General features: G+C 46.6%; 1 protein-coding gene across 1 annotated transcript in view; it reads left to right on the top strand.

Moving 5' to 3' along the window:
• Positions 1–6,405: 6,405 nt before the first annotated feature.
• Positions 6,406–27,725, top strand: part of AKAP12 (A-kinase anchoring protein 12) — an 88,605-nt gene continuing 67,285 nt past the window's right edge. The window contains exon 1 of the mRNA XM_037520668.2: positions 6,406–6,567. Coding sequence (XP_037376565.1) covers positions 6,406–6,567 — 162 coding nt within the window. The remainder of the gene's footprint in view (positions 6,568–27,725) is intronic.

Genomic DNA, 27,725 nt, shown 5'->3' with positions numbered 1-27,725 from the left:
TATGTCCATTATCTTGATTGTGGTGATGACTTCAAAGATGCATATCATTTGTCACAACTCATCAAATTGTACACTTGAAATGTGTGTAGTTCCGTGTATGCCAATTACACCTCAATAAAGCTGTCAAGAATTAGTCTAAGGAACTGTTGACAACCTCCATCGTGGAATTTGTTCTGTAAAATTTTGCTTGAAATACTCAGTAATTCAGTACCACTAGATAATCACTAACTATATATTATTTTCATTAATAAATCGATATATTTAACACCAGAAAACAGTCCATAACTTCACACTCTGAAATAATCAGTGTTTCATAGTCTTTCATAGAAAGTAAAATTCAAATATTTTATTCATCATTTCCATAGAAGTCTCAAGAACACAATAACATTCCAAACAACATATCCTTTTTTCACTTTTCAGAATTTGTATTGATTTAGTAGTATAGGCAGGCACAGATTTTGGAATCATTTTCATGTCATTGTCATTAATTATGTTCCAAATAAAGTTGTAATGAAAATATGGGAGGATGAGAAAAAGAAATGTATCTAGCTTCACTATTGATTTTCTACCATTTATTCTGATTTATCAAAGCTACCACTCCTGTGAATACTGCCTTTGTGGGAGTAACAAGAAGTCATTAAAAAAAAAAAAGCAAGCACTATAGAAGCTCCTCAAAATATCAAATATATATATACCATATGATCCAGCAATTCCACTCCTAGATATCTAGTTGAAGAATATAAAATCAGTAATTTGAAGGGATATGTGCACTCCATGTTCATTGCAGCACTATTTACAATAACCACGTTATGGTAACAAACTAATGCCCATTGACAGATGTGTCGATTAAGAAGATGTAGTAAATATACACAGTAAGATACCATACAGCTATTCAGAAAGATGAACTCTTGCCATTTTTGATATGGATGGAAATGGAGGGGATTATGCTAAGTGAAATAAGTCAGGAGAAAGACAAATACCAGATGGTTTCACTCATATGTGGAATATAGAGGAAATAACAAAGGAAACAGACAAAAACAAATCAAAACAAATTGTAGAACTATGACTGCAGAGTTGAGGTTACTAGAGGGGAAGTGGGAGCAGAGGTGGGGACAAGGTGTGCAGGGGGCCCAGTGAGCTAAGGCAAAAGACTATGGGTGCGTGGATGATGGGGTGGTGTGGTCACATTGGTCCGAGGAGGTTTGAACCTATTCCCCTAAATCCTGTACAGTGTTGTAAACCAATGTCACCTCAGTAAAGAAAAAAAAAAAAAAAAAGCAGCTGATAGAATGGAGATCAATTCCCAAGAATGCAGAATCTCACCAGGACAGGATTTATACAGGAGCCCTATAAAATGGGATGAAATAATCAACATCTCTTATTTGATTTTAGTAAGTCTTCAGAATAAGCACCCACAAAATGAACTACCCACATGGCACGGCAGACTTCTCCCCTAATCCCCACTTTTCCCCTTAGCAGTGTGTTTCAGTAGCTCTGCCTGTTCTGCTCCCCACTCTGTCTCTGGTGAGTCCTCTCACCCCCTCACTTTTAGCCTGTACCCCAGCTCTTGTATGCATAAATAGAAAAATCTTTAAAAAAAAATGTGGGTGGAGAGCAGCCAATTCTAGAAGAAGGAGGAGCCAAGCCTGGACTGCACTTCAACCACAGTCTATTTGTTTGTTTATGTTTAGACACATTTTTTTTTTGATTAAACTTTATTTCCTTACATTGTGCATTTTTGGACAATATTTGATATCTCCCCTCAGCGGTAGTCCCCCCATAAATCTCCCACCACTGCAGCACCCATGACCTGTCACCATAGTCCCTGCTCCCCCATGTTAGACACATTTTGATTAGTTCTCTGAAAGTCATTGCTCCTGTAAAGGTTTCCATAATAGCTGGAAAAATATAAATGAAAAGATAAATGAATCCCTCCCCTTGTTATTTCAGAGTAATCTTAAATTTGATCAGGAATCAATCTTAAATCTTGGTAAACAAAACTAATATTTAAATGGGTGGCTGTAGAGTTAACCCCAAAGCAACCCATTCCTTAAAAGTTAAAAGAATAGGGCCTCCCCGGTGGCGCAGCGGTTGAGCGCTGGGTTGCGAAGCTCCCCGCAGCCTCTGCAACGCCGGTTCAATCCCCGGCTGCTCCCCGGCCACCGGAGGAGGGTCCCACATGGAGCGCAGACCCCTCCTGCCGCCTGCTGCTCCCCTCAGCAGTGTACCTTGGTCCTTCTGCCTGCTCTGCTCCCCGCTCTGGCTCTGGCTCTGGTGAATTCTCTCACCCTCCCGCACTTCTGACTGTACCCAGTGCTTGTATAAATAAATAAATAATAATAAATAAGTCTTTAAAAAAAAAGTTAAAAGAATAGCATCGGCTGGTCTATATGAAATATAGCTACGATGGTTGGCCTTTGGGCTATATCTTTGTATGAACTTTTCCTTTATTTTCTATAAGAATGTTGGATTATTAGCTGCATATGTGATGACTAGTATTGTTAATTCTTCTAGTTTTCTAATTTATAATGAGCAAATGCAAAAGAGGCGATAGGGGTTGGATTCTTAGATGACATTGTTATCTCCGTGTAAGAAATCCCATATGAAGGTAGGCTTTTTATTTAGAGAAAACAAAGAATTGATAAGTGGTAGTTTCAGGGGCAAACTTCTAAGTGAAATCACCTGAAGGCTTTGTAGCTGCAGAGTGAATCTGTGGTGTAGTGTTAAGTGCTGGTTTTATTTTCTTTTTAAAGATTTATTTATTTATGCATACAAGAACTGGGGTACAGGCCAGACGTGCAGGGGGTGAGAGGATTCACCAGAGACAGAATGGGGCAGATCTACTGAAATACACTGCTGAGGGGAGCAGCGGGCAAGACAGGAGAGGTCTGCTGTAGCCAGTTCCCTGGCCGGGGATCAAACTCTTGCTGCAGAGGCTGCAGATGGCTTCACAGTGTTGTGCTTAACCCCTTGCGCCACCAGGGAGGCCCCAAGTGTTGGGTTTTTTTTTTAATTTTTTTTAAGATTCATTTTTTATTTATACAATAGCTGGGGTACAGGCCAGAGGCGTGGGAGGGTGAGAGGATTCACCAGAGACAGAGTAGGGAACAGAACAGGCAGACTGACTGAAACACACTGCTGAGGGGAGCAGCGGGCACAGCAGGAGAGGTCTGCTGTGCCAAGTGAGAATCTCCCTGGCCAGCTGGGAATCGAACCCGCGCTGCAGAGGCTGCGGACAGCTTCTCAACGCTGTGCTCAACCTGCTGCACCATCTTGGAGGCCCCAAGTGTGGGTTTTAAATTGTTTTAATAATTACAATTATTTCTCTTACACGGAGTTTCATGAACTCCATTGTAAAAATGTTTCACATTCATGAATCCCTTCAAAACCCTGGAAAAGGCCAGCTATGGCTTTCAGTGACCTGTCCTTCTGGAGAAGGCAGCCCAAGCTGACAAGCTCAGCCTGCAGTTCAGGCGCTATGTGTTTGTTTTTGAGACATTTCAAGCTGTTTTGATGAGAACATTAACCCTCCCAGGGCATCAGCTCTACACCAGGGCTCCCCTGGGAGAGCCTGTGCTCAAAACACCTGCGTCCTGCTGTTTGCCAGTGAAAGTGCTGCTGGGGACACTTTGGGGTAACCGACAGTCTTTTTTTTTTTTTAAAGATTTACTTTACTTATTTATGCATACAAGAGCTGGGGTGTAGGCCAAAGGTGGGGGTGGGGGCGAAGAGTTACCAGAGACAGACTAGGGAGCAGAACAGGCAGATCTACTGAAATACACTGCTGAGGGGAGCAGCAGGGAGACAGGAGAGGTCTGCTGTGCCATGTGCATAGCTCTCTGGCCGGGCATCGAATTCGTGCTGTAGTGCCTACTGATAGCTTCATAGTGCTGAGACTTAACCCCTCGTGCCACCAAGGGGGCCTATAACTGACAGTCTTGAACTGAGAAGTGGAAATGGAGAACAGCCCCTTCCTCCCATCACTGACTAATCCAAGCACTTAGGAGGGTGCCTCCAACATCCTAGGAAACAAACCCTGGGGACTTGAAACAGAGTTGCTCTGTACTGGGCACATAATAGGGACTCAAGTATGTGCTGAGAGGAATGAATGAATGAATTTTGTAGTATTCACCAGAGAGAGCTGGGAACAGAACAGGCAGACTGATGAAATACACTCCGAGGGCAGCAGCAGGCGAGACCTGAGAGGTCTGCCGAGCCATGTGGGACCCTCACGGGCTGGCCAGGATCGAACCCGCGCTGTAGAGGCTGCGGACAGCTTCACAGCGCTGCGCTCAACCGCCTGCACCATCAGGGGAGGACCTCAAGGAGCTAGTTTTAACTGGAGAGGGAGTACTAGAATAGGCACATTTCTTAAAATAAGATTTTGCTGCTAAAAAAATAAGACTAGGAGCATTTTCATAACCTGGAAAATAAACATAAAGTGAGCAACTGCCAATGTAGGCAGCCCTGGCTATGTCTTCCTTAGCATGTGGGCTGTGTACTTCTGGCTGGGAATCTTGGACCTTGTAATCTTTTCTTAAAATGTGAAGGTTAGTAGATGCTAAAAGCATTGTTAAGAATTTCCCAAGAAGTGGGTAAATATAATCTCAAAGAATGGAAATTTTTGGTAGCATTTGTGTTACTTACTGACACGTTTTCATATGTGCTGACAGTAATCTTCCTCAAATAGGCCTTAACAGTGTTTTTCAGCTCTTAACATCCTCAGTGAGGTCTAAGAGCGCTCTTCGCTAACATCCCCTAGAAGAGGGAGCACAGTCTAAGCCTCTGCAGAAGGGGCATGGGCTGCTGAGAGGGCTCCTTGCTGTCCCTTCTACCAGATGACAACCTTTGAGCACCTGCGGTGATGTCCCTGGGCCTGCTTTTCCCCAGTCCTTTGGAGAAAGGAGAATAAAAAGATCTCCCTCATGGGGATTTTGTGACGGTGACTGGGGTTTTGTGAAGGTTAAATGAGATTAGAGCTACCATGGGCTTGAATAGTGCCGGCTCCAGAGTAAATCCTCATCTGTTCATAATGGTCAGTATTTAAGTTGAAAGAGTTCAAATGCTTATAGTGCCCTAAAACCAAGTGTTTTACAAATATACTCTTTTCTGAAAGGATAAATTCCAGAGAAACTGGTCTTCGTGTACTCCTTCAATAAAAGCGAGGAACTCAGAAAACATTTTATCCTGGATGCTGCCACTACATCGCCTGCAATTAATCAGGCTCACAATATCCTGCTGAACTATGACTTGTATCAATGCACCACTAAATTGTGCTCAGTCTGCGCAAGGGGTTTATCTGGCATCCAGCTTCAGTACCCCCCACATTTCCTCATATGCAGTAAGTATTCTAGCATTTCCGACAGCGTCAGGAGTCGGTGATTCCAGCTACTCGTGAAAACTAAGGCCCTCGGTCGCCAGTTAAAACTGGGATAATAATTTTTGTCTTTCAGTCCCACTAGCTTTACGCTCACCCCCCCCCTCCATGAGCTAAACATATGCTAAAAAAATGCTGTATTTTCATATAACAAACATTCTGCTCGAGAGCATGAGGGGGAGAAAGCAAAGCCGCTCGGCCGACATTATTTAAGGCCTCTGTGGAGAAACACTGATCGCAAATGGACAAAATCCATCCATCAAGTTTCAGCGGGGCGTGGCCCGGACCCGCAGCCTCGGGCCTCAGAGGAAGGCGCTTTTCCAGGAACGGTGTCAGTTCCCAAACTCCGGGGCCGGAGGGCGCCCGGGGGTGCCGGTGGCATCTGCTGACATCACGGTCCCGCCAGCCCCCCCCACCCCCGCGGCCCCACGGCCTGCGCCTGTGGGCTGCAGCCCCCGAGGTGCCAAGGGGCGCGCCTGCCTCCCGCTCCCGGGGAGGGGCTGGGACCCGCGTTTCGGGTCCCGCACGGTCAGCAAAGGGGCGCGGGGTCCTTTCGGGGCGAGCTGCCCGGCGGCCGCGGCAGAGGCTCGCGCCGTGGGTCACCAGTCGCTGACCACCCCCGCGCGCATCCCTCTCCCCGCATCTGTGCCCTCCCCACTTTGTGCTTCTCCCCAGCCCTGGGTCCCCGAGGCTGAGCCGGGAGGCGCCCTGGGGGTGCGGGGTGCGGGGGGCGGGGGGCGAGGGGCGGGATCTGGCCGCGCCCCGGGCCGGCGGCCGGGGAGATGCTGCCGCAGGGCGTGTCTGGGCTGCGCTCATGTGATGAGCGGGGGAGGCGGGGGAGCCGGGGGAGGCGCAGGGAGGCGGCCAAGAGGTGTTTTTTTTTTTTCTTTTTTCTTTTAAGGAGTTTGCCGCGAGCGCGTCTCCGCAGTCGCCGCCGGGCGGGCGCGGGGCGCGCGGGGACAGGGCTCGGGGCGCGGCGCTGCGCTTTGGGGAGGCGCCGGGCGCGGGGCGCGGGCACCGGAGCAGCCATGGGCGCCGGGAGCTCCACGGAGCAGCGGAGCCCGGAGCGGCCCGAGGCGGGGAGCGCCGCGCCGGCCGAGCCCCAGCCCGGCGGCCCCGCGGCGGAGGCGGACACGGCGCCCGGCGCGCGCGGGGACCCGGCCCTCGCCAGCGCGGACCCCGCCGCCAAGGTAGGGCGCGCCGAGCCACCTGCTGGGGGGCCCTGGGGATCCCCGCCCGCCGGAACTCCCGCGCGGCTCGACCCCCGCGACGGCTGCCCGGCCCCTCTTGGGGGTCCCCGGGTCTCCTGCGCCCGCGGCGCCCCAGAGCCCGGGCGAGCGCGCCGGGGCCGGCAGCTTTGTCCCGGGTCCCCAGGGGCGGCGACTGCGCCACCCGCGGTCCCCACTCCCGCCCGCGCCCCCAGCCCTCCGCACCCCCGGGGGCGGCCCGCGCAGGGTGGAGCCCCGAACCCCGTCCCGGGGGCGTGGAGTCAGCTGCTGGGCCGTGACCCGCGAGGCCCGGGGTTCCCCGGCGCCAGCTGTGCCGGCGGCCACCTGGCCCGGGTGCCGGCCTGGGGGTGCGGCCGCCGCCGGGAGACGCCCCCTGCGCGCGCGGAGAAGCCGGGGTGCAGCCCGCGCACCCCGGGCAGCCCCTGCGCGTCCTAAGGGGCGGCGGGTTTGGACACAGAGCCGCGTCCTCCCGGCGTGGCCTGCCCTGGGGGCGCGCGCGGATCGACAGATGCTGCGGGGGCTAGAAGTCCTCCCGGGAGGGTCGGGGCGTGGGCGAGGATCCCCCCTTCCAGGGGGCGCCGCCGAGCCCTGGACATCTGCGGGTCCAGCCTCTGGTCCCCGGGGCTGGCGCGCTGCTTCTCGCCCGCCGCAGCCGCCACGCCTGGGGCTTGTGCCCGCGCGTGTTTGCCAGCTGGTGTGCCCATCAGCGGGGCTTTGAGATACCTTAGGGGAACAGGGGGGACCATACTTGATACCAAAAAAAAAGAACAAACCCCCAGGTGTCCAATTTGAGGGTTCAGAGAGGTGGTGGTCTTTGAGTTATCTCAGGGGGTGCAGGTGTTGCCGTGGGGGGAAATACAGCAGCAGCCCACCCTACCTGAGACCTGGTGACGCTGACCTCTCGGTGCACTAGCCTAGGCTGGGCTGACACTCCTGTTTCAATCACCTCCTGTCTTCCACCTGCTCCTGCGGGCAAAGCTCTTTGTCCCTGGAGCTGTGGAGACCAGTCCGCGCGAACTGCCTGGGGTGTCTGCATTTCTGAGGTGTCTGAGCTTTGCACATAAAGGACAAGTCACATTTTAGTACTGATGGGTGCATCCAACTACTGTCAGGAGATGCAGAGCCAGTTGATGGCAGGACCCGGTATTTTAAGGTCCTATTGCTAATGTTAAGGTGTAGTGGCTAAGGCCAGTAACTGGGGGACATTTTTCCCCTGGGCTTCGAATACGCGGCGTGATCTCCATAACACTGGAAATGGGGCATTTCTAGCCTCTCCCATAAACTTGAATTTGTTGCTTTAAAACTATTCCTTCCGTCTCTTGCCTCGGTGCTTCTGCCATGGCCTTCTCTTCTCGTGCTCCCTGCTGCCCACTTGCCACCATCTTGAAACTCCCAGACGACCTCCTTGAAAAAATGGCTTAAATGACATCTAGAACATCACTGAGTGCTCTGGCACGCCGCCCAGTTATCAATTTGGCGACTGATCAATACACTTACATGTAGCTCAGAAAATGTGTAGTTTTTCGTTTCAACTGGCAAAATTTATTCCTCAGGTCCTGAAGACAAGTCTTGTCAAAGGGCACCCCTCGCTAGGAATGACTCAGCCCGTGGCTCGAGCGGCTCCTCCTTACCCTGGGAAGCCCCAGCGCCTGAGCGCCCAGTGAACTCATCTACCATTCTGGGTTCCCACACCTTTGCGCGCCCTTCCCAGCGCCTTCCTTGTTTGAGTTTTGGTGACTTGCTTGTGAGTGTGCTCCTGGCCGTTTTGGGTACTCTGCAGGGACAGGGGCCGTCACAGGTGTTCCCCCTTGTGTGGCCTGCTGCTTGGACATGGTAAATATCCACAGGGAAGAAGGGGTGATGCTGGCCCTCTGATTATTTTTTTAAAGATTTATTTATTTATGCATGCAAGAATTGGGGTGTAAGCCAGAGGTGCTAGGGGTGAGAGGATTCACCAGAGAGAGTGGGGAGTAGAACAAGCAGATCGACTGAAATCCACTGCTGAGGGGAGCAGCGGGTGAGACAGGAGAGGTCTGCTGCGCCATGTGGGTCACTCCCTGGCTGGGGATTGAACTTGTGCTGCAGTGACATAGTGCTGACGCTTAACCCCTGTGCCACCACGGAGGCCCTGGCCCTCTGATTCTGTATCGAGCCTGGAAGACTATATTAAGGCGAGGAAGCCCCTGGTCCATCTGTTTTCATGTTTGACCCCATTATCATGGTCCATCTCTTGAGTTCAGGACCTCACCTTCTCATGGTCACAAGCTCATTGTCATGATAGTGACTAAATCTAGTCATCTGGTTATTAATAGATCTAGTGACTCTTTTGGCAAAAAAAACCCTCAGATATGGGGACTTTGGTTTCTCGTGACTCAGTGACATTGCAATTTCCAGTTGCTTTTATTCACAAATAGACAAATTTATTAAATGCACGTGCTCCAGTTGTGACCAGTTGATACACTGATCAGTGATGAATTACATCTTGAGCTTTCTTGATTGGGTCTATGGACATTTGTGGAGGTTTAGACTAATTTATTTATCCCCAGCCCTCAGGTAAATGCTCATCTTCATTTTCTGCCCCCTGAATAATACTCATATCGTATGCATGCTGCCCATTTAGCAGTCCAGTTTCCTTTCCTTTTTTTCTGTTAATTTTAGTTATCAGCTCCTCCCTGAGTTAAGTAAGTACTCACCTCCCAAAAGACACCATCCATTGAATTATCCTCCTTGTCTGGCCAATGCCAGAGTTAAATGTGATTACTCAAGCCTAGCATTTGAATGGACTGAGGCAGGAATCTTGGTTTTATCTGTGGTCCATTTCAATAAAATAGGAGGAGTCTAAGCTCCGTCTTTGACACGACAGTTGAAAATGGCTTAATCAGTTATTTTCCAGGTGAAATTCTGAGACTTGGCCATTTTGACCCCAGTGGAGGCAGGAATATTAGGGTGTAAATAAAGACTCTTACTATTTCTCACTTACCTGTGTTTTCAGAGTTTGTTTTTGCAAGTTTGTCTTTCAAAGTTTGTCTTTGTTGTTTTCATCCAGGTGGCAATATAGGGCAGGGTCACCAATGACACATTTACTTCCCTGTCTCTGACTAATCTTGATTTTGGAAGCCGAGCACCAGTTTAAGGCTGAACAGCCCTCCTCTGAAATAACCTTTCGATGTTTTCTGTTCAGTCCATGGCTTCAGAAATGGAGCAGCGGTCAGTTGCAGCGGTGTGAGGCCGGTGTCCCTGGCAGATGGGGAGAGGCAGGTCTTGTGGGTCCTTCATACTGTGGGTCCATTAGATTCTGGGAGCTGTGAGTCACCAGAATATATAGATGCGCTCAGATAGAGGAATCCATTATCTGATTAGTTAAATTTAAGGATGTCTTGTGTGCATTAAGACAGACAATTGAGCCGGCTGGATGCATTTCACAAATCTCGGCAAGCCTAAGGTGGATGCCGTGTGTGTGTACAGAATAGGACTAGAAAATGAAAATAGCCGGGGTGTGGTTATGTCACCAGTTTACACTGAAGGGGCTGGAGTGTAAGGTGATGGAGACTGAATTATATGTTACCGGGGTGTGTTGCTGTGATTGTGGCTGTCTGAATTCCTGGGTGTTTCCCCCAGGTGACAAGAGGTGCCTCTTCCTGCTGAGAACAGTCTAGAAGTTGGAGGTGTGGGCTGTGAGGATGGTCACTTAGGGTGGCGATCACCTGCGGGATTTTGTCTCCCTCCCTTTCACTGATTACAGCCTCTTCGACTGGTAGATGTGTGAGATCAGTGGAGATTTCCGCTTGAAACAGTTCCCTCGATGAGAAACGGGCCTCACATGTGCATCTTTTTTTTTTTTTTTTGTATGAAATGCATTTTATTTATTTATTTTTTAAATAATAAATTTTATTTTTATATTCCCCCATACAATTGCAAACGCCCCATTCTGACCCCAATCCTTCCCCTCCCGCCCCCCACCCCCCAAAAAGTGTCTCTGGTTCATAGTTTTTTGTTGATTTTGATTTTCACTTTCTTATATTCATTTTCCTGGTCCCTTATTTAAGTTTTCTAGATTCCTGCTATGAGTGAGACCATCCGGTATTTTTCTTTTTCTTTTTGGCTTATTTCGCTCTTTTGAATTTGCTTTGGGTTGAATCATCTCCGTGCCCTGATTGCTTTAAACTGATCATGTGAGAATGATTCTAGTTTGGTGTTTTATAGGATAGTTAATAAAATGGAAACAAAATGTTTTGTCTTAAAAAGTTACCATGATTTTTTTTTCTTCCTTTTCTTGCAAAAGCTTTGCCACCTATTCAAGCATTAACACAGAACATGGACCAAAGGAAAATCAAGCGACATGGTGCCCGCCCTTGACCTCTGTAACTCTGTGTGCTGTAGTCACTCATGGAGAAGTGAGCACTCAGCATTCTGAGAAAAATATATCAGTACATTTATCTCGTGAGAAAAACACCACCTCATGTCCTTGAACCCGATTCTTAGTTCTTTTAATAATCCAGTGGAAAAGTATGAGAAAGTCTGAGCGTGGAAGGGAGCAGCACTCTATCTTAAAATGTGTAAGCTTATTTTCAAGAGATTTTTGAAAAATATGTAATTAGCTGACTTGTCTGTTTAGATTTGTGACCATTTTCCTGCCAACTGGCACTTATTGGAGCAGGGAAGGGGTAGGACTCCTTCATTATCCTTTTTATCCTATTCAACAATACAGCTAATAAAAGGATTGGAGAGGTAGTAATCTGTCATAATTTAAATTATATTTAGCTTCCTATTTCTTGTGAATAATTGAGGGAACTTATTGAAAAGAGACTAGATCTGCCTTCATTCTTAAATCATAAAGGCTTTATAAGATGATCAACAGCACTTGCTTATTGTTTGAATTTTTATTTCAAGTCATTACACAACAGAATTCGTATAATGTTTATTGAATGGTTGAGAACCTTAATTTGTAGAATGGGGTTGAAAAGTGAGTCTCCTGGGCCTTCCTGGTGGTGCAAGGGGTTAAGTCTCAGCAATCAGCAGCCACTGCAGCAGTTCGAAGCCCCCTCCCACCCCCCGCCCACCAGGAGCTACCCACATGGCGCAGCAGACCTCTCCTCACTTGCCCACTGCTCCCCTCAGCAGTGTATTTCAGTGGATCCACCTGTTCTGTTCCCCACTCTGTCTCTGGTGAATCTTCTCCTCTCCCTCCCCCCGCACCTCTGGCCTACACCCCAAGTTCTTGTATTCATAAATAAATAAATCTTTAAAAAAAAAGGTGAGTCTCCTTTCTACCCCCTCCTCCCCACCCCACTGCCTCTCCCCCAGTACTCACTGTTAACAATAATTTGAAACCAATGTGGCTGATTTCTTGCATATTCTTTCCAAAACTTTATGTGTGTTCCAAAATTTAAAAAAAATATTTATTTATTTATTTATTTAGTAGAAGAACTAGGGTGTTGGCCACAGGTGCAGGAGTGGGGGTTGTGAGAAGATTCACCAGAGACAGAGTGGCGAGAACAGGAGGATCCACTGGAATCCACTGCTGAGGGGAGCAGCAAGTGAGACAGGCGAGGTCTGCTGCGCCCTGTGGGTCAGCTCCCTGGCTGGGGATGGGGCTCAGGCCGTAGTGGTGATAGCACCGAGACTTAACTCCTAGGTCACCAGGGAGGCCCTGTACATGTTCAAATATATAAATAAGAATAGTCTCATTTTTTCCTCTTAACAAATGTGATCTTATCCCATAGATCCTGCAACTTTCAGTTTTGCATATCTTTTATACCAGGACATAAAGATCTGTCTCATTTTTTAACAAATGACTGCCTAAATTTGCCCTTTATGAGTTGAAGTACCATTATGATTAAACCCAGCCCTTGTGTTTATATTTACATTTACATTTTGCTCCCCAGGGGCAGCCTTGTTCAGGTTGCTTGGGCATTTGTGCATGTATTTCCCTAGGATAGATTTCTGGAAGAGAAATTGCTGGCTCAGAGGATTTACATGCATTTTAATTTTTTTAAAAAGATTTATTTATTTATGCATACAAGAACTGGGGTATAAGCCAGAGGTGCTGGAGGGTGAGAGGATGTACCAGAGACAGAGTGGAGAGCAGAACAGGTGGATCTACTGAAATAAACTGCTGAGGGGGGTAGTGGGCAAGACAGGAGAGGTCTGCTGTGCCATGTGGGTCAGTTCCCTGGTTGGGGATTGAACTCGTGCTGCAGTGGCTGCAGATAGCTTCATAGTGCTATGCATTTTATTTGTTCTTTTTTTTTTTTAATAGAGGCATGTTTTATTTATTTATTTATTTGTTTGTTTGTTTATACATGCACTGGGTACAGTCAGAAGCGCGGGAGGGTGAGAGAATTCACCAGAGCCAGAGCGGGGAGCAGAGCAGGCAGAAGGACCGAAGTACACTGCTGAGGGGAGCAGCGGGCGGCAGGAGAGGTCTGCGCACCATGTGGGACCCTCCTCTGGTGGCCGGGGAGCAGCCGGGGATCGAACCTGCGCCGCAGAGGCCGCGGGCAGCTTCGCAACCCAGCGCTCAACCGCTGCGCCACCGGGGAGGCCCTATGCATTTTATTTGTGATGGCCCTTGCTAAATGTGCTCTCCAAAGAGGTTTTACCATTTGGGATCCCTACTCTGGAGATGAATATTGTCCCTGCCTTTGTCTGGTGGATGTGAGACCTTCCACTGTCTGTCAGACTTCGGGGCCTCCTTGGGTGGGGGTGTGTGTGCACGCATGTGTGTGTGTGCATGCATGTGTCTCACAGTGACACTGACTCTGAGCATTAAAGGCAGTGCTTTGCTTAACTACTCACTGATTTTTTAAAAGACTTTCCCACCCCACCCCCCAAATTACTAAATGAGGAAAAAGGCAAATTGAAGGGTGAAGAGGCAACTGAGGCACTGTCCTTATTTACTGCTTGTCCTTCCCAAATTAGTACAGTTTTCATTTTATTTGCTTGGACAGTGACCTACTTTAGCTATCAGTTTTAAAATTTCTTCTCTGTAAAAAAAATAAATAAAATTTCTCCTCTGGGAACAATCTATAATCATCTTGTTGCCAGAAATTTCTGCATACTTCTGATCCATGAAATACTGGAATCAGGGGTTGGGGGCAACATATCCCCCTGAGAAAACTGTAGGCTGAGCCCTCCCCTTGGGCGTCTTTCTCACTCTCTAAACAAAGACAGCCTGGCCCGTTAGCTGGAATCCATGTATTTTCCCAGAAAATGTGGATGTCCTGAGCCCCGGACCTATGGGGTGTGTCCCAGATACCGTCAAGCGTCTCCAAAAGTGTTCCTCAAGTTCAAAGGTTTTCTGTCTTCTCCACAGTTCTCTGAGTTTAAAAGGGGCGGGGGCAGAACGCTGTAGTTTCACTGTCTAACCTTAATCCCAGCTTTAGTATAATGTCAATTTTATGTTTGATTTGTAAGTGCGCTAAGTCAACATTTAAGAAAGGGAGATTACTGCAACTCCTTGGTGGAGCTGTCTGTTCTCTGCAGACATTGCAAACTGGGGGAGTATGGAGGGATGGGCCTGGATTCCTAGCCTGGCTTTGCCTTTCAATCACCTGGGGGACTCTATAGAAAGATGCCTTCTGGGGATCCATCCAAATCCCAGGCAGGCACAGGGCCTGAAATTCTGGAGCCTTAATGCTCATCAGGTATTCTCATCTGCCCGATGTGGCCACCCTTGCCTTAAGGAAGGTGGGAGGGAGAGGTGCAGGAGCTGAGGGATGTGCGTAGGAGTTAGGGAGGTAGAGTTGGTGGGGGGGGGTGTGTAGGAGCTTAGGGAGGGATGGGGTGTGCATAGAAGCTGGGGATAGGAGAAGCAGTGGGCCCGGGTAGAGATAGCAGCCACACAGATTGATTGGGGGTGCAGCTTTAGGGAGGGGAGGGATTGTGGTGATGTTAAGAGAGTTAGCTGTTCCCTTCACGTTTTTTTTTCTCTTTAAAGATTTATTAATTCATTTATGCATATAAGAGATGGGGTGCAGGCCGGGGAGGGGGGTGGTGGTGAGAGAATTCACCAGAGACAAGTGGGGAGTGAAACAGGTGGATCTACTGAAATCCACTGCTGAGGGGAGCAGCGGGGAGACAGGAGAGGTCTGCTGCTCCCTGGGGGTCAGCTCCCTGGCCGGGGACCGAACTCATGCCTCAGTGGCTGTCGAGAGCTTGATTGCGCTGAGTCTTAACCCCTTGCGTCACTACACATATTGAGGGTAAAATAAAGGGAACGATTTCTCCTCCATAGTTTCATTCCTTTATTCTTCTGCTGTATTGAGAACACGGCCGCGGGAGGGAAGGGAACTGCAGTCGACTGTGCTGCCAGGGTAAATGGGTGTGGAGTCCAGCGCTGTGCTCCTTTCTGATCAAGGAGCTGCTTGTCTGTGCACTTGGTCATTTCTGCCTGATCGACTCTTAATCTCTTCCCTCATTTGTCAACTTCAAATATCCCTTGTGCTGGGTATGTGCACAGTAACTGAGTGCTCAGTACGTGGCATCTGGCCGGCCCAAACGCTTGGGAAGAAATCTTACAGGCTAACCCAGCAGTGGAAAGATGAGAATAGGGGTCTGTCTTCCCCAGCACGTTTTACTGTTCAATCTTGATTCCATAAACATTTCTTACAGCTTCTGTACCCCAGGAACTTGGGAGTACCACGAAGAGAGAGTTCCAAGAGCTTGAACTTCTCCCTTTCATATATTTAGCTCTTTAATCCACAAGAAATGGATTATTTTCTTTCTCGAGGGAGTGCTCTAATTTCACTTTTCATGTAGGTCACCTACTGTTTCATACCAATTGATTAAATTGCCCCTTCTGTTAAAATTTGAGTTTCCATGAACATGCATAAATCTGTTTAGAGAATTTTCTTTACTTTAAAACACTTCCTGCTGTGTGTATTTGTACATTAAAGTGAAAAGCATGGAGGGGTGAAACCCGACTGTTTCAAATCGAGGCAACCATCAGGGGAGGGTGGGTGGGGGGAAGGGAGCCCCGTGGGACGTGAAGGGTTATTGGCGCATGGGTGGTGGGCGGGGTGTGGAAACAGTTATAGAGTTTTGAACCTATAAGCCCCATAACAGGTACAATAATGTGAACTTTTCCTCAATAAATAAAATCGGGGGAAAAAAGCATTTAGGGAGTGAGTGGCCAAAAAATAGTCAATTGTAATAACAAGTCTGTGTTTTCAAACACTTTTCTAGTCTATGGTAAGTTTATATGTCATAGACATAACAATGTGGGAAGCAGGTGTTATTTTAAAAATTAATTTGCTCTCTTGGTATGCAAAAACATTATGCATTTCAAAGAGTTAATTAAATACTTCCTAACCACTTCACCTAGGAAGGCTCTATCTGGAGCCTCGGCAGAGTGTCTCGTCATCTAGGTGAGGTGATGAGGTGCCTGCAGAGGAAATGTTCCATAGATGACTTGACAAGTTGGTACCTATCTACTCAGTGAATTGTCCCGTTAACTGCTGGGGGAAAAGAAGTGTCTTGGCAAGTTACAGGCAGATAAAGGGCAATTAGTTGGGAGGTCAGAAAGTTCCCAGCATATTAAGGGGCTGAATGTTTGTGAGGGAGCTGCACAGGCAGTAGAGGGTCTCCCAGGTGTTGGGTAATGAATAAACCTCAGATGCAGCAATGTCATGAAATAGCCGGTGGACTCCCAGGAGACCGTCTCAAAAGGGTGCAGAGACTGGGCGGGTGGGGCAGGAAGGGTGACTTGGTGGGAGAGGTTGTGCTGGCAGGCATTTGCATGATTTGGTGATGGATCAGATATCAGCAGGGAACAGTGGGTTTGGGTGCAGGGACCGGGCTTGGCTTGGGCGAAGTCAAAAATAACTGAGATTTCAAGAGTTGGACTATGGAGTGCCTCAGTTTCTCCAGTTGTCAGACAAGAACCTCCCCCCCAACATTGTCAGTTGTCTGTCTGTCTGTGTCTGTGTATCCAACCTGCAAAATGTGATTTATAGGGAGAGTATCTTCTTTGGGGGGGGCGGGGGCACACTTGGGACTTCTCAGGCAGAAAAGAGATTTGTAGTAGACTCTATAAGGCATCCGTGGGCAGTGGCCCCGCCATGTGACAGCGTGACCTCAGGCACGGGGGACACTCGGACTCTGAATTGTGGGTATGGGAGGGACAGCAGAAGGTCAAGTATCACAGGATAAGAAATAACACCAAAGGACTGATGGTGGTGACTGTGGACAAGGTGGAACCCCAGATGAGTATTAATAGAAGATGAGATGCCACTGCACTGACCAGCTCCCGGCTCCCTGGTGGGGCGGTGATTACTTCACCCCAACATCTGTGTCCACCTAACAATGAAAGATCTGATGGTTGACTTGCATTCCTCCCTTTTGTGGGTAGAGAAGCTAGGCTGCTTGGAAAATGCTTCTCCTTCCTGAGAAGACTTTTTTTTTTTTTAAAGATTTATTTATTTAGCATACAAAATCTGGGGTGTAGCCCAGAGGTTTGGGGGCAGTGAGAGGATTCACCAGAGTGGGGAGCAGAACAGGGGGATCCACTGAAATCCACTGCTGAGGGGAGCAGCGGGGAGACAGGAGAGGTCTGCTGTGCCCTGTGGGTAGCTCCCTGGCCGGGGCTTGAACTCAGGCCGTGGGGTGACAGTGCTGAGACTTAACCTCTAGGCCACCAGGAAGGCCCCAGAGAAGACTTTTCTTTGTAACATTTTCCATCTCCAAAGTCTGCCCTTTGGTTTGTTGTTCTGAGAGTGATTTAAGGTTTGCTGTTTTTCTTCATGCCCAAGCAGAGGATTTCTTGCTGAATGGAGCCACCACACACTCTGGGCTTTGTCTGCCTCCGCTGCCTGATCTCAACCATCCGTATTTAAGACGGGCTTCGTCGCGTCCTTGAGTTTTCCTAACTCTATAAAATACACACGGTTGCGATGCATTAAACCAGATGGTTGATGCATTGTTTGGTTCTTAACCTATACTGTTATTTTTTTTGACATTTTCACTTCTGGGGGGATGATGTTGCACTAAATAACAAACTGCCTATAGAATAGCTGCTTAGAAATTTACAAAATTCTCCTTCACTTGGGTATCTGTCCAGCAGTCTGACTCCCACCCATGCCATTGGGTGCTCAACCCTGGACTTCATCTAGATATGGGGTACTCCTACCCCCAGGTGGGGGGGAGAATGGGATTATCACCTGCAGGAAATTGCTGAGAATCAGCCACTCTCTCTAGGATGGCTTTTTCTTAATTATTTTAGGCACATTTAACCAAAATTTTTTTAAGATTTATTTATGCATAGAAGAGCTGGGGTGCAGGCCAGAGATTCGGGAGGGTGAGAGGATTCACCAGAGATAGAGTGGGGAACAGAACAGGCAGAGCTACTGAAATCCACTGCTGAGGGGAGCAGCCGGGAGACAGGAGAGGCCTGCTGCACCTGGTGAGTCAGCTCCCTGGCCGGGGATCGAACTCCTGCAGCAGAGGCTGTGGATTGCTTCATAGTGCTGAGACTTAACCCCTTGGGCCACCAGGGAGGCCCCTTAAATGGAGGTCCCTTAAATGGGGGCAACCAATATTCAGACATGGGTTCCTGCCTCCTATAATGTTAATCTAAATATTTAAATGGAAATTTTTGTTCTTGTTCTGCTTGGTTTTATAGAAAATGTTATTGAAAAGTAATGGAAAATGTCACCCCTTAAGTTTACTGCAAATCAGCCTTGATTATACAAGCTTTTCTCCTTTGCTGACAAAGCTAGTATATAAAATTTAAACAAAACAGTGGACCGTCCTGGGGGCAAAAACCTAGTTGATTGGTCTTATATTTCTCTATAAGACCTTCAGGAGTTTAAGTTGACTTTAAACTCAATTGGATGGCAATTGTAGATTTGCCTTTGTTTAGTTTATAATAGAGGAAATTTGTTTTGCTGTAATTAAAATATAGATTATTCGTCTGTTACTAATTAAAGACACTCTGAGGTCTTTTGAACGCCGAAGAGGTTTTTGTCCTATATGGAGATTCTGTGTGACTATTGAAGACCTTCAGTTATCTAGTTTCAGCAGGGACTGAGAGATTGCAAGTCACTTCTGGAACTGTGCCGATAAGCACTCTGCCAGGGCAGGAAGGAATGCGAAGAATGGGTAAGTATTCAGGGAAGTAGGTCATGGTTTCAAGTATTACATTTGTCAGAGGAAGTTTCTCAAGCTTGCCCTGTGATCATAGGCTCCTGTGTGTGTTGGTTTGCAGCAAATTCGGTGGCCAAATCAAATTTTTTCTCCTTAGCTGGACTCAGAGAAACACACTCACCCCAGGCACCTGTTCACCTAACACCAAAAATCACAAGTTAGGATTCGAGACTAGTGACTGGAAAATCATAAATGTGGTGAGGTGGTTTTTTGTTGTTGTTGTTGTTGTTTTTTATTTCACCAACTTGGAATGAAAATTTCTTAAAGGATAAATATGTGTGTAAGTCTATTTAGGAAGAAAAGGAACATTAGAGAGTTCTTTTTAAATGAAGGACTCCTCCATCTTTCTCGGTCACCTGTGTAAGCATTACTGGGGGCCAGTTGCATACCCTATAACTAACTCCATAGCACCCACAGGCAATTATTGTTAACCCCTGGAAACCATGTTTGATCCCGAATTGTAGCTGAGTTCAGAGACACAACATGAAAAGGGTCTGAAGCAAGAGAAAGGGAGACTTGGTTGGGTATCAAGGAAGGTGGCTTGGAAGATGCAGTGGACTGGATGTGTCATCTCAAAATTCACATGTTGAGGGTCCTCCTTGGTGGTGCAGGGGTTGAGTCTCAGCACTATGAAGCTACCGGCAGCCACTGAGGCCTGAGTTCGATCCCTGGCCAGGGAGCTACCCACATGGAGCAGCAGACCTCTCCTGTCTCCCTGCTGCTCCCCTCAGCAGTGTATTTCATGGATCCACCTGTTCTGCTCCCCACCCTGTCTCTGGTGAATCCTTTCACCCCCAATACCTTAGGCCTACACCCCAGCTCTTGTATGCATAGATAAATAAAAAAAGAAATTAAACAAAAAAGAAATAAAACCAGTAAAATGATGGGGTAAGAGAGAACCTCACCCTGTTGGGAGACATACTGAGTGAAAAATAGTCTAGGAGAAGTTGGGTTAAGGATTTTTTTTCCCTGCTGGGTTTTCCAGGATCTTTACTATGTAAAGGGGGCATGCCACGTGCACCTCCCCCTGAAAGCAGCCAGGAACGTGCAAGCACCGAGGGCGCAGTGAGCCAGAGCAGGGCGGTATCTTGAGGCTCTGCTCTGGAGAACTGTGAACTGTAGGGTGTGACTTCTGTATTTATACCCACTGGCAGTGAGAAGCCAGTAATAAGTCAGGATCTACATGTATTTGGGTTGTAAGTAGGGACTTCAAACTAAATTTGATATTACTAATGTAAATGATGAGAGACTAATTCTAGGAAAATAAGGCAATTAGTCATCTTTCCGGGCAAGCGAAGAGGATGAATTTTCATTTCATTCATACAAAAATGATAGTGTATTTTGTATCTGATTCTTAAATGACCCTCTTGTGGCGAGATTCCTACTCTGCCTAACATGGAAAAACATGGAATGGTCTCAGCTTTTAAACGTACACTATTTGGAAAATACCTCAGGTTATCCTGAAATAAAGTATTTCATATCTTTATAGTCTTATTAACTGACATTCAGACCCACTGATATATCTGGGGGGGCAGATGAAAAGCAAGTAGAAAATTACAGCAGCAATAAGAATCCCAACAGGTTTTTGGATTGAGTACACTTTAGATTAATTTCGTTGTTCAAATAATCCAAGTAATTGCCTCAGATTTAGCTTTTACTTTCAGCCTGCAGTGAGTCTAATAACTGTTTATAGACTCAATTTCTATGGTACTTAATTAATTGAGCGTAGCGTTAAACAACCAAGCCCAGGCCTATTATGCCTTCAGTCTTTCCCTTAACCGTGTTTTCTAGGGCCAAAAACAATTGGACTACTGTGGAGTTAAAGGCTGTAAATTATTGTGTTCCTCAAATCCTTTTCAGCTCCTGCAGGGAATACTGGAGATATTGTCACTCTTGTGCTCTTGAAGGAAGACGGAGCAGGCCAACACAGAGCCTTCTTGAATGGAGTTGCAAATTCTTCCTCTGGCAAATAAGAGTAAGGGAAATGTCGCCCCTATGTTACTTTTTATGGTCATGAAGAAGGAAAAATCCCCAAAGCTTATGATTCCTTTGCTATGAGCAGACCAGCTGGCTTCTTTCGGATAAGAAGTTGAAAAGGATACTGACTTGTTTTTTCCTTGAGTCTGATCAAAGCAAAGGAGTGCATTCTGGGATTGGAACTAAGCTGAATTTTTTAAAAAGTTGCTTTTTGGGCAAACTTAAAAGTCAAGTAGGGCTGGCTATTCTCGTAAGGTTGCCTTAGGCACACAGAAGCAGGAGTAACTCAATAATCGTCAGCATGAAGCACTTATTTCTGCTTCTTATTAACTATTTACTAATTTGTGTTTATTTTAAACCATTGCATATATGCATATATATTTAGTATACTCATTGATTGCTCCTTTTCTTAAATGCAGCTTTCTGTGCTGTTTATTACACAGAGCATTCACTTGATGAATCAATGGTGAGGCTGGATGTGCCAGTTTTGTGTGCTCCTAACACAGTTGTTTCACTGTGTATTTCTGTGTTGATGACAAGGATGAAGCCTGTAGAAAAGGGACTAATAAATATTAAACCTTAAGGGTCAGGTGCAGAGAGAAGTATACAAAATTATAGTCCCTTCTCTCAGTGGCTCAACTCACTGTTAGTAGAGTTTGAGTGCCTTTTAGGTACCAGGTATTTTTTTTTGCCTCTTGTCCAGATTTTACCCCTATCTTAACACTATAGTTTATAATCTTTATGAGCTAAGTGGTATCACATCCATTTATTTATTTATTTTTTAAATATTTATTTATTTATTTATGCATACAAGAACTGAGGTATAGGCCAGAGGTGCAGGGGTGGGTGTGTGTGAGAGGATTCATCAGAGACAGAGCAGGGAACAGAACAGGCAGACTGATTGAAGTACACTGCTGAGGGGAGCAGCGGGAGAGACAGGAGAGGTCTGCTGCGCCATGTGGGTCAGCTCCCTGGCCGGCGCAGTGCTGCAGAGGCTGCGGATAGCATGTGCTATGCTTAACCCCTTGTGCCACCAGGGAGGCCTGAATCACATCCATTTAAAAGATGAGCCAACAGGGCTTCCCTAGTGACCTAGGGGTTAAGTCTCAGCTCTATCACTGCTATGGCCCGAGTTCAATCCCCAGCCAGGGATCTGACCCACATGGCGAAGCAGACCTCTCCTGTCTCCCCGCTGCTCCCCTCAGCAGTGGATTTCAGTCGATCTGCTTGTTCTGCTCCCCACTTTGTCTCTGGTGAATCCTCTCACCCCCTAAACCTTTGCCTACATCCTAGTTCTTCTACAGAAAAAAAAAAAAAAAAGGGCCAACAAAGTGAAAATTTAACAAAGAAGTGGACCTCCTGATTCACTAGTACTCGAGCTCAGTACTAGAATCTTGCTGTTTGGTCAGTTCCCAGTGCTGGGCTGGTGATAGCAGACACCGCACTGTGAAATGGGCCTTGACGGTGATGTTCATTAGCATCTAGAAACCCATTTCTTATGGGTTTCTTATTAATTTTTGAGTCACTAGATATCTCTTAAGATCCAGGGCACTCTGCCTTTGTAGGTATTGTTGGATGTTTTACTTCTCTGCTGTCCAGTAAATGCCAGCTGGTTCTTTCCAACCCAGGCCCAACAATTTCCGGCCCAACAATTCCCAGCCCATCATGGCCCGGGGATAGCTGATGCAGGGTTGTAAAAGCTCTTTGGGTTTTGGGACCAAGTCATACAGTTTAAATAAGAATCCAAAACACTGTGTCTCTGTCTAATTTAGGTATAATTGTTGCCAGTCCTACTCAATCAGCACCTTCTCCTTCCCAGGTTTGCTCTGCTGTCCTGATAACTCCCCATTCACCATCTTTCCTGCTGTACCCTGTGACACCTCATTCCATTTTAAATGCATTTACTCCCTGAGGGTCAGCCCCCAGCTGATAGGTCAGCCCACATCAGGGTGTTGTGCTGTGGGGCTTTGTCCTCCCCCAGGGTTTTAACATTCAGTCATGCACATTAACTTTCTTCAGGAATGCCCTTTCTTCTGTCCTTTTTTTTTTTTTAAGATTTATTTATTTATGCATACAAGAACTGGGGTGTAAGCCAGAGGTGGGGAGGTGAGAGGATTCACCAGAGAGAGTGGGGAGCAGAATAGGTGGATCCACTGAAATCCACTGCTGAGGGGAGCAGTGGGTGAGACAGGAGAGGTCTGCTGCGCCCTGTGGGTAGCTCCCTGGCTGGGGAGTGTCTGTGGATAGCTTCATAATGCTGAGGCTTAACCCCTTGTGCCACCAGGGAGGCCCCTTGCTTTGATTCTTTATCTCTCACATATGAGTGTAATTTCTGACTAGTTCATTTAACATAAATGCCCTCAAGGTCATCTGCAGCACGATCTCATTTTTTAATAGCTGGTTTTATCTGTTCACGCCCGTAGGCCATTCTGTAGCAGACTGCTGAGAAGGGTGCATCTTGAGGCTTAGGAGGGAGGACCCAAACCTACAGATAGATGTTTCCTGTTGATCTTGCATGTATTTTTCTTGTATTCAGCCAGTAAATGTGAGAAAGTGAAACTCTTGATCGCCTTCACTGCATTTCCAATGCTCTTCCCTTGGAGAAATAAATGTCTGCATAACTGAGGTCAATCTCCCACCACCTCAGGCTTCCTCAGGTCAGCACAGACTGTAGAATCTTGATCATATGTGCATAAAAACAATTGTCAATTGGGTTATAAGCTTATCCCCCGTTATTGGGCTTCGTTGGGCTTTGGGGGATTCTGTGTGAAGCAGCAGGAACGCGGCCACTTGACTTGAGAGTTCAAACTTTTCATTCATTGGCATTTTCATTTTCAACAAGCAGGTATCTGGTGTGAATTAAGTAAAGTTCAGGGCATTTTTCTTTTCCTTCTCCTCCTCCCAACTCCCCACAGATGAAAATCCCTAAGGACTTTCTCTCTTTTATCATGAAACAGGCAGCCTGGTCCGAGCGGAGCGGGAAGCCACCGGCTGTTCCCAGAGAGTGCTGGTGTACACGCATGCACAGTCCCCGCTAGGTTCTTTTTACTTATTTATTTTTTAGCTAAAAAGACATTCCACAATGTCAAGTCTAAAACTGACAAGTTTCTGGGGTCTTTAGTTTCTTTATATGTAAGCCCCTGTCTTTGCCTGAATTTACAAGTCAGTTTATTAGCCCAACTTGTCAGCCTTCAGATTTCTGCCTTCCATGTTAAAAAAATGGATTCATGTGACTTTTCCATGAGAGAGAAAAAGTCCTTTCTTCTCCTGAATTTAAATTCACAGTATATTTTTATTTTCTCCTAACAAATATTTCTTAAAGGAGCAAAATTGAAAAATACCAAATTTCCTCATTGTTCCTCTCAAGCTCAGGATTTCCTAGCTTACCAGTTTTTAATTTTTTAAAATCCAGGTAACTTTTGCATGTTTCACATCTGTGTATATATACGTTTTACTAACTTAAAGTTTCTCGTTGACTCACATCATGATTCCCTGCGACACTGAGTAGCTTAGTTGCAGGAGAATGACTACTGATGCCTAGCAGTGCTCTCCTTCTAGGAGAAAGAACCACTTAGTTTAAATTCAATTTTTCAAAAAGGTTTACTTTTTTATGCATACAAGAACTGGGGTACAAGCCAGAGGTGCTGGAAGGTGAGAGGATGTACCAGAGACAGAGGTGGGGAACAGAACAGGCAGACTGACCAAAGTACGCTGCTGAGGGGAACAGCAGGGAGACAGGAGAGGTCTGCCGCACCATGTGGGTAGCTCCCTGGCCTGAGATCAAACTCATGCCCCAGTGGCTGCCCATAGCTTGAGTGTGCTGACTTTAACCCCTGCGCCACCAAGGAGGCCCTAGTTTTTGGTTTTGTTTTTTATTTCAAGAAAAATGCTTGTTAAAAATCTAACAGTACCTACATAAGTATTGAGAGTCATCTTTTCTTCTTACCCATCCATCCGGTATCAGTCTCCCCAACAGTCCCAACAGTCTCTCCCATCAGCAGGAATCACAAGCGATGGGGATTATAAATCCTTCCTGGCCTAGAATGGATGATTCAACAGATGCATGAAAAAAACGTTGGTGATTCCTAGGAGTCAGGTGGGTTCACTACGAGTAGCCCTGATAATCAAATAACTTTTCTTTCTATTCTTCTTTCCTTTTTTGGTGTTTGTTATGGTTGTGTTGTTCAGAATTATAAGATTTTGGGGGAATGAAGTGATGGTGATTCTGCATTTAGACAAAATTGAGTAACTCAGCAACTCTGCTTAAATGGGGCCTGGTTAAATGTTACAGTTGAATGAACACTCTGAAGGAGTTTCCTGCTACACAACTCTCCTTGACCTTGCCTAAGTTGACGTTTGACCAACCTGCATGAGAAGTGGCAGGCATCTCAAATTGACAGTGAGGGGCCTCCTGGTGGCGCAGGGGTTAAAGCCTCAGTGCCATCAAACGATCGCCAGCCACTTTGGCCTGAGTTCGATCCTTGGCCAGGGAGCTACCCACATGTCTCCCTGCTGTTTCCCTCAGCAGTACATTTCAGTAGATCTGCCTGTTCTGCTCCCCACTCTGTCTCTGGGGAATCCTCTCACTCTCCCGTACCTCTCGCCTATACCTCAGTTCTTGTATGCTTAAATAAATAAAAATAAATCTTAAAAAAAAAGCAACTTGACAGCTTGACAATGATAAAGTTAGAACAGAAAGCAGATGTTGCATTACACCTTTTTTCAAACCAAGGTATGGTGGACAATGTTTCAGGTAAACAGAAGACAGTTTAGCTCAGTGTGCTGGAGCAACCTTGAGGCTCACAGATGTGACAGGGAGACATTGAGTCTGTGGAAGGATGGGGAGAAGAGCATGCAAAAGATGGGGGGCAGGGGGAAACACCCTAATGAAATGTATTAATTCCCATGCTTTAAAAAATCCAGATTCTAAAGTAGTTTGGCAGTGCACACAGTCATGTAAGTGTTCACCTCACATCTGTTGTCTCACCACTCCTAATTCTGGAAATTCAACACACGGAACAGGAGAAGAAAAACTGAGTTCATCATAAGTAATTACAAATTTTTATCTTATTTAAAATATTGAAAGAGGGCCTCCCCAGTGGCGCAGCAGTTGAGCGCTGGGTTGCGAAGCTGCCTGCTGCCTCTGCAGCGCCGGTTCGATCCCCAGCCACTGGGCGAGGGTCCCACATGGCGCGCAGACCTCTCCTGCCACCCCCTGCTCCCCTCAGCAGTGTACTTCGGTCCTTCTGCCTGCTCTGCTCCCTGCTCTGGCTCTGGTGAATTCTCTCACCCTCCCGCGCTTCTGACTGTACCCAGTGCTTGTATAAATAAATAAATAAATCTTTAAAAAAATAAATAAATAAAATATTGAAAGATCAGTTAAATGAACTGGATTGGTGCATAAAAGGCCCCTGATCTTTGTCAGTAAAGGTCACATGTGAATAAATCGTAGCAACTGGAGGAAATATTTATGGTTTTAAATATGTGACACTGTGTGCCACACTAGCAATTACATAAAAAATGTCCTGATGTGGCTTAAAGTTGAAAGGAGTACATGAAAATGAAGAGGTGTTAGAATGACAGTGCTTTAGATCATTCCAACATTTCTGAACTTTCTTTCATAGTTTCCCTTTTTAGGACTATTGAGAAACCAGCAGATCGACATGGGAGGAACCGAGGGGGAAAGATAATCAGGAGGGAGGGAGAGGCTGGGGGTTCTGATGTTTTGTGCGCTGTCAAGTAACATGTGAGGTGGCGGCTAGTGTCCTCTTAGACTGTGTTCATAGAAATACGGCTCAGTGGCGTGCCCTGCTCCGTGTGCACTCCAAGTACGTCGGAGTCACATTGGAACGGTAGATATCACACATTAAAGTCAAAAGCATAGATTTTGGTCCTAAAGACTCTTCAGGTTCTTGAGGTGGCTGTCACAGTAGAGTCCCAGGATGCCAGACCCCAGAGAGCATGCGAGCTTTGGAGTAGGGTAACTCCAAACTGATAAGGCCTGAAAAGGATGCGCTTCAGTCCTGTTTGCCGTGACAGGGTTTTAGTTAGTTACAGAGCTGCACACTCAAGGGCAAGGTTGCGTGTCCTTGGCCCTGCGATCATTTGTGATGCCCGTTATCTGGGCCTGTTCAGTGTCTAGAAGACAGTTGTAGAGACATGGTATCTGTCCTCACTGGTTGGCAAGGCGTCACTGTTAATGATACTTTTCATAGGCAAAAAAATTAGGAATAAGGTCAGGAATTCACAGTGTGAAGGCCCTATGGACGCTGTGGGGTAGAGTTTCTTTTTGAGGCTGCTGTGATAACGCAAAGCTCAAGCTGCAGGCTCCTTCATCTCTTCCCTGGCCAGCAGGGACGCGGCATTCTCTGGTCGTCTGAGCCTTTCTCTTTGGACTGCTGATGAGAACTGCCTGGACCCTCCTCAGCCGCTCCGATTCCTACATATGCTCCCGGGGTGTCCCTTCCTGCCCAACAGATGCCATCCCACCTCAAGACCTGCTTTATCTTTCCTGTTCCTACTTGGCTAGATCTAGGAACCTTCATGTGGGACCACCTAATTCACCATTATTAAAGCAATGGGTCATAGTATCAAATATATGTATTTAAAACAAAAGTGAAACTTTGACAGCTATCTATTTTTAATTTGGTTTAATGTGAGATAGTTATTAATATTTTGGCTTGAAAGGGAAGGAATGACATCTAGTTAAATACTCTACATGGAGACTTCCAATTCTGTGCAACGTTTCAATTTTGGAACAGACTCGTATTTATAATTTTCAGGGTACCAGATCAACTTTCAAACCCTTGTCTTCATATTATGGAAAGAAAATGGGAATTTGGGGCAGATCAAAGTTGAGTGTAACCTGAGTACCATGTTAAGCAGGCGGAAGGAAGTTGTTGTTACAGCCCCCCCCATACCAAGTATGAGAAGCACTTAATGCCTAATAACTAAATCTCATGGTTCAGATTGGAAATGCTCAGTCTTCAGCAAAATAT

This window comes from Talpa occidentalis, unplaced genomic scaffold, assembly GCF_014898055.3.
Source record: "Talpa occidentalis isolate TD23 unplaced genomic scaffold, MPIMG_talOcc4v2.1 talOcc4.2, whole genome shotgun sequence".
NCBI lineage: Eukaryota > Metazoa > Chordata > Mammalia > Eulipotyphla > Talpidae > Talpa > Talpa occidentalis.
This window is presented reverse-complemented; position numbering and strand designations above follow the sequence as displayed.